This window comes from Kryptolebias marmoratus, linkage group LG15, assembly GCF_001649575.2.
Source record: "Kryptolebias marmoratus isolate JLee-2015 linkage group LG15, ASM164957v2, whole genome shotgun sequence".
In the NCBI taxonomy this organism is placed as follows: Eukaryota; Metazoa; Chordata; class Actinopteri; order Cyprinodontiformes; family Rivulidae; genus Kryptolebias; species Kryptolebias marmoratus.
The window spans coordinates 12,292,691-12,300,508 of record NC_051444.1 but is presented as its reverse complement, the minus strand read 5'-3'; the positions used below and the strand labels follow the sequence as shown (position 1 = coordinate 12,300,508).

The following is a 7,818-nucleotide window of genomic DNA, read 5'->3' as shown; positions in this document are numbered from 1 at the left end:
CCCCCCCCCCCCCCAGAATTCAGCCCACTGACCAGTCTGGTCCTGCATACTGATACATGCATTACACTCCATAGATCCAGCTCTGTGTATTTGATTGTGTTTGTGTGTGTTAATGTGCAAATCTGTGTGTAAGTGGCTGTGTTGACTCATTTGATTTGTCCGAGCAGCGGTTTTATTTTGTTTCACACTTGTTTTTACTTTCTGAGTCACAGTTTCTTTACTTTTATTCCTGTCTGAGCCTGAGTGGACCTGTATGTCTGTCTGTAAGATGGATTTTCCGGTACCAAATAAATACCTGGCCCAAAGAGAGGTGCTGAAAGTCCTTATGAGAGCAACAGCATGATGTCAGGGGGTCACAGCAAAAGTTATTTTTAAGCTCAATGCAGTTTACAAAAGGTTGATATAAAGAACACACATCTGTGTTGTCATCTGATGGATACATGAAACACAGTAATAACAACGTGTACACAGCCACACATCCATTCAGTAATGTGTGTGTGCACACATGCATGGGTGTGGTGATGGCGAGTGGAAGTGGCCATTGATAGTTGGCTTGTGATTATTATTTAACATGCATGTAATCATTGATCGGAGACATTGATCGGAGGTTGGGAGCTAAAGGCCAGCTCACATTAAGACTTTGCCTCCCTAAGGGGCAATACAGAGCATTATTACTGAGGAACATTCTCATCCTTTACTGCTGTACATGTTGAAACACACCTAACATGCCAGCTCAAAGAGAGATTACAGATGGCTGCAGCCACATACCTTTACCCATACACACACACACACATACAAGAAAACAAAACTATTAGGTGTTGCTGCATCCCTTCATCATTCTACAGGTCTATCTCTTTGTTCTCCTCCCACTCGTCTCTTCACCTGTCCATTCATCACACCCACAGATGCACACTTTAAAGGCAGAGAGAAAAGCAGTGCCTGGATTTACTTTATTGTGGTAAAGCCCCATTCCTGGCTTTAGTTTCAGCCAAAATAATGCACATATGAGTGCTAATAAGTATTTTTACTTAATTGAAGTTCAGTGTTTCAAATGACGTGTTTTCAGTGATTTATATCTAAATGCAAATGTAAGTATGTTGCACTTCTGCTGCAGACATCAAAATCAATTGAAAGTCAATAGAATTTACATTTATTGGATTTTTGACCTAAAATTCTGATTCTTGGGAGCGTTTCTCCAGTGTTCTTGTTTAGATTTTGAATACAGCTTGTGGCAATTCTTTCCATCTGAGCTGACTCAGTAACACAGCAGCAGAGGTGGACATGTCACAGGTTCTGACAAAAACACATACTGTTGAGCTCATTGACTTGTGGGAGAGTTGCAGGTACAGTTTCTGCAGGTTCTGATGTTTGCTAAAGAAGACTAAGCTCCTTTTAAAAAGGCCAACTTTTGTCAACTACCAACCACAGCACTGTTTATTGTTTAGTGGTGGCCTGCATTTAAGATTGGATATTTAATTTAGAATAATTTAGCTTTTAAATGAGAGCATCAGCATCAGTGGATGCTGCCACAAATGACTGCCATGTGTTTTTCTTTTGAATGTCAGGTTGACACTAGCTTTCCTTTGTCTCCAGACTCCATGCATATTGAGGATGTGGATGCAGTGCAGAAGCTCCAGGATGTGCTGCACGAGGCCCTGCAGGACTATGAAGCTTCTCAGCACCAGGAAGATCCCCGCCGGGCTGGCAAGCTGCTCATGACCCTCCCCCTGCTCCGTCAGACCTCCACCAAGGCTGTGCAGCACTTCTACAGCATCAAGCAGGATGGAAAAGTCCCAATGCACAAACTCTTCTTGGAGCTGCTGGAAGCCAAGGTCTGAGGATGGGGAGTAGATGGAAGGACAGAGAGATGCCAGCCTCAGTCGCCTGAGCTTCATCGCAAACTTTGATCCACAACTTGAATGACCTCTTGCTCTTTTACACACAGACACTCCTACACACCTTGAAGCAAACATACACCTACACACACTGAAGAGTCGATCTAAACCTTAGACCTGAACCCTAAACCAACACTTGTTGACTAAAGGGAGTTCACTGGAGTCTCTTTTGGGGAAGATGCAGACAGCTGGAGTTCTAACCCCTCTCCCTCTGACAAATTGAAGAAAATGTTTTAAAACAATTGCTTAAGAACACTTACATAACAACTACACACAGTGACTTAAATCTAGATAAAGACAACACACTTATGCATTGAGTAACGATACCAATTAAGATGTTAATAATGACAAACAATAAATGAAAGCAAATTTAAAAGATATTAAGAATTGTACATTTTAGTTCTGAAAGACTGTAAGACTGCACTTGAGTCCCCCCCCCCCNCGTATTTCACCTAAGAATTTTTTTATTTATTTTGTTTTTAAGTGTTCAAGAAGAAAACGAAAGAAGGAAAAAAAGTGAACACTTAGAAAGTGTTAATGACATTTGTTGTCAGTGTACATGTACAGTGAAATTCAGACAGATAGACGAGAAGAAAAGAAGAGGAGATCTGCCCTGCCAAAGAATGGAATCATCCATTCAGAGGATGCCAGCAACCTTTACGATCACAACTCAAACTTTTTCTGGTTTGTAAGTGATTTTCAATCCTGGTCCTCAGGCGTAATGCTGGTTCATTCATTCAGTCATTTAAAATTTCTATGGTGATTCTGAAAACCAGCTGGGTTCAGAGTTTGTAGGACAAGGAATCGAAACAACTGCTTTAGACAACTTCTGGTTCTCCCTAAATTCTACATTGTTTCCAGTCACCCTTCTACTTCAACTACAGCATAACCATTTCTTGTACTCGCTGAGAACAAATGTTGCAGGCCTCCCGAAATTGTCAGTATTCCTATTGTAATAGTGTTTGTACACTTCATGAAGCTGAAAATGATTTAAATAAGGACAAGCTCGTGCTCAACAGAGTGAGTTTGCATCTAAACCTTTGAGGTCTGTTTCTTGTTGGATATTTATTTATAGATAGTGCAAATTTATGGAAAAGAAAACTCACTCTGTCAATAGTCAGGAATACATTCCTGTAAGGTTTAACAATTGTTGTTTATTATATATCTTGTCAATCACTCCTCCTGGGTTTAGATGCCTGTTTGAAACATTTTTAGCTCATTACCAACCCTTATTGCAGCTCTCCACATACCAGTCGGTTGCTATTTCACTCTGTTAATGTGCCATTAGGTCACACCATAGTACTCTGATCATTGTCCTGTGGTGTTCACAACTTCCAGCTCATTTCTTGCATCAGTCCAGAGATTTCTTTGTGACTTTTTCAAGCAATGAGCTTCATTTACTCAACAAAGTACAAATGAGAAGGCAAGGTTTGCTGATAAAACTGACTGAAGGACAACTACTGTTGCTTTAAACTTCTTCACTTTTTTCATTTTTACCTTAAAAAATAATCTTAGAGATGATACCAATATAAGGGTTGTAAATAATTTTCATCCTGTATATGACATCTAACACAGTTTTGTTTTGATGTTAAGATTGTCTTCTTAAAACTGATTCAATTAATGTCTTTTATTTTTTATCAACATCATCACCTTCGGCAATTATCATATATATAAAACAATATAACAAGTAATGTTGTATTAACAAATCAGTTTATCTTAGAAATTCTGAGTAATGGTGGGTTTTATGGAGGAAGTGTGCATATGGACAAAATCTGCAATATTAACATTTTGTGCCACGCTTAAGTTTGGCAATGAGGGGATGAGGGTTTGGAGAAAAACTGGTTGCGTTTTTCTCTGTAACCTATCAAAAGCCGATAGGTTAAAGTCAACATTTCATCTGTTAGTCAGTAAAAGAGTAGACCAGAATTAGATGTGACAGCTGTTTTCCTCTAAAAGCTGTGAGGTTGATGGGTTGAAGAGCATCCAGTGCAAAATTACCACAAGAACCTTTCCGTGTGACAAGGCTCATTTAATCAGATTAAAGCAAGACAGTTGTTTGCCTAAATCCAACAATAAATAACGTCTACATTTTGGCCTTTTTTGTTGTAAGGTGCACATGTTAGTCGTGTGACTTAAGGAGGGACCATTTAAATTTACTCAAGAGTGAAATGGTGATAGAAGAAAATATCAGTCAAATTAAATTACATAAATAGTGTCAGCTTCTTGTTAGCCTGCCACCATGGGCTGTTTAAAACAGGTTGAAGTAGGCACACTAACATCACCAACTGCCTTCTAAACTCTGTTTTATTTTTTCAAGATTCAAATTCAGGCCTTTAGCTGGTAATAGTCATCGGAGCATCTGACTGAGAGCTGTGGAAAGTGCACTCTTACAAAAAAGTTGAGAAACACACGAAACTTAACGAGTGAAAATAAAAAAAGGCTGACAGATGACAGAGAAGTTTGGGATGTGTCACTTGTACTTTTAATGTTTTTTAGTTAGTTTGTTTGTTTGTTTTAATAAACGTGCCTCCTGTCCTGCTTTCAACCTAATTAGGCCTAATTAGCCTTTGTTATCATTTAAATCTGCTACATCTGCCTCCATATAAACTGAACATTAAGGCTTTCAGATTAGTAATTTAAGATGTGATTTTAACTAACTAAGCTAAACTGTAGCTTTAACTGATTTAAAATTAAGATTTTATGACTGTGATATAAAGGCTTTTAACCGTGAGCAAAACTTGTTTTGCTTTTTAAATTCAGAGGGTTTTTCTTTTTTAGAAACAGGTAATGGAAAAGCTGAGCTGATAGAAAGTCACGTTACTTTTTTATTCCATTAGATGGAGCGACTTTTATGTCATTGGTACAACAGAGCGCCAAATGATCACAGCTTTAACAGGTAGACGGTTGAGGGATCACCTAAATTCTTTTTATTTACGTAATTTTAATCCCAAATAAGAATGCCAAAATATGTTATCTAGACAACAGTGTAATCTAATGTAAAATAGCAACTTTTCACCGCTGAGCAGTGCAGCAGGTTAAGTGTAGTTGATCTCTAACATCACATGTTCTGTGTCAACCATCAGTATTGTTAATAAGGGGGGTATTTGCTTTACCTTCTTTAACCCTGTATATTGTAAATTCTGCAGAATATAATTCTAACATTATACATTTTATTGAAAAAAAAACAAAGAAAAATGTAGTTCAGCTTGTGTGTTTCATGTCTGCTGTTTTTTTTTTTGTTTGTTTGTTTGGTTTTGTCAGTTTATTTTCTTAAATCCTTTTTCAGTTTGATCCGTTCTTCCTCTGTTGAGTCCCTGAAGTCATTGCTGTGTGCTTTTTCTTGTGGTGATTACTGTCCTTGTGCTGTGTGCTTCTTCTGTAGACAACAGAGTAGAGTAGAGGCCATGTTGTCTGTCTGTCTGTCAGATCACTCTGTTAGGGGCACCAGATTCTCTCACAATAAACCAAACCTTACTTCAGCCTCTTCTAGTAAGTTAAAAAAGACCACCGGGATCAAATTACATCATTCATCTCTACCAAGGTATCATTAAAAATCAAGCATCTAAATGAATTAAAAACTATTTAAACAGAGATCATTTGTGTAACTGTCCTATAGAAGAAACAATATACTGTATATGTTTAGGTTAAATAAAGTTAAAATAAAAAAGTTGAAATTGAAAAAAGTTCATTGGAGTATTTCAAAACTGTAGATGACCTTTTTTTATAAACTCACTGTACATATTTGTCCTCCATACAGCTCAGCTCAGTCATTACATTTACAGTTTCAAAATGACAATATACACAATATAAAAATGTATCATGGTTTAGCTTATTTTCTAGAAAATGTCTTTTGCAAAAAGTGAAAAATGGTCGGAGGGAAAAACTTTCGCCACATCCTGTATTCATGGCATTTTAGCTATGTACCATAGAATACAATTACAAAATGCATACCTGTGCTCAAACTATCACCAACTTTGAGAAATTAATGTTAATAAATGCTGTTTTAGGGGCTAAATATACAAAAACAAATACAGGATATTTGTAGGTCAAGTTGCAAATGATTTGTTTTTTATTTGTAGTTTTAAACACTGCCCACTCATCAGGCAGGCCGCATTCAGATCACTGTACATCATTATAATTATTCATATTATTATTATTTTTCCACACATAATTTGTACCAGAAAAGGTGCTTTTTTCTTACTGTTGTTTGTCTTTTATTGCTGTTTTTATTTATTGTTAACTATGAAACCATTCATGTGAACTTGCAACATATCTAAAATCATATCATGTTGCATATCTGTCCAAGGTGAATAACACTGAGGTGAATGAGGTTGATAGTCACACTTGAACCTGGAAATAGTGCCCCTTTGTTTTGCATTACTGAAGCTGCTTTTAGATGACTAAAAAAAAAATGTGCACCATTCTTCATCATTAGAAATAGGTTTAAGACTGTATGATAATAAGGCAAAAGTTGCACTTTTTTTGTGTTGGGTCGTGGACCTAAATACTGATGTATCTACTGAGATTCTGCGGTTAAGATTAAAACCAGTCTAATATAACAACAAGAATTCATCTTTCCACCAGGAGTAGTGGAAAACAGACTGTCTAGTTGTTTGCTGAGCCTTTGAGACAAAGATTCTGACCTGTTTGCACTTTGGGCATCTTGTTATTGCCCTTATTTTAGGCTTAGACCCATTAGCTGCAACAATGTCATGTTTTGTTTTAGTTTATCAGGAGCAGAGGGAAAAGATTTGAGCCATAGTGACAGAGCAGGATTGGCCATCTTCCGGCGCTCCCCCTAAAACCTGCTAAGACCAAACCTTATGTAGCTCTACAATGACTTGTCATTCAGTTCTATTTAATCCCCAAATGTAACTGCCACTTGTGCTGCAGCCTATCTCCAGTCTGAATCTGCAAGTATATAAAAATATCAAAAGGGATGAGAAACTTTGGGAACACTGGGACAAAGTGGATATTCAAGTATGAAAGTTGGTGGAGAAGAGCTGCCGATGAAGGAATACCTTGTAGTATTACTGAAAACATGTCCGTAGATTTTAGATGTGCTTCACATCAGTAAATAAAAATAAACAATAACCTGTATATTTTTGTGACGTGTATCATACAAGTGTGCTCCAACAATACTGTCCATTTGTGTAAATGTATTTATTTCACATTGTATATATTGTTCATGCAAAAAGAGAGACCTATGATTCTGTAACTTAAACTATTATGGGTTGAAACATTACATGTGTTACTCCAAACTATGCCTTTCAGGATTATTACAGTAGAGCAATATCAATTAAAACCAGGCTTCCAGTTTTGAAATCAGCCTCCTGTCTCTGATTTTTCACCTTTTTTCACTATAATTGAGTAAAAATTGTCCAGAGCACAATAAAAAAGAGAGTTTTCTCTTGTTATTGTATTGTCCCAGAAAGATAAAGGTGACAGTTACCTATAGCTTTGGAAGCCGAGAATGGCCATGGGTGATGTTGAGCTAGTTTTATTTTGTTATCTGGACAAAAGGGTACTTTGTTTTCTCAAGATAACAGCACATTATTTCTTAAAGATGTTTTTTTTTCATAGTCATCAGAGGATTAGGGTGTGGAAATGAGTGGTAATTGTGTTATGCCCAATTTCACTGATCACTGTCATGACACTTCAAGATAATCTATAACATAAAGTTGAGTCATGCATGTGAAATTTTGCTGAATGTTCCTTGATGTGACTATTTCATCATAAATCAGCTGCTAAAATGACTATCCTTATTTGATACAGAAGAACCCTTTTTTGTGATTTTGAAATCACTTATTGCTAATCTGTAGGTTAAAATAAATTGGGTTGGGTTGGACTCCAGCGCAGATGCCCCTCTTCTCTAATACTGTTTGTGTTGTTCATGGACAGAATCTCAGGGCACAGTCACGAA

The 7,818-nt window shown here is 37.0% G+C and overlaps 1 protein-coding gene across 8 annotated transcripts in view; it reads left to right on the top strand.

The window, feature by feature from the left end:
- The window catches only part of esrrga (estrogen-related receptor gamma a), a 120,216-nt gene extending 113,000 nt beyond the window's left edge, over positions 1-7,216 (top strand). For 7 of the 8 annotated variants that reach the window (XM_017418784.3, XM_017418781.3, XM_017418782.3 and 4 more), the window contains one exon: positions 1,594-1,838. In XM_017418784.3, the coding sequence (XP_017274273.1) occupies positions 1,594-1,838 (245 nt within the window). Of the gene's footprint in view, positions 1-1,593 lie in introns of all 8 variants that reach the window. The other variant, XM_037979923.1, reaches the window with a different exon arrangement.
- Positions 7,217-7,818: the final 602 nt, after the last annotated feature.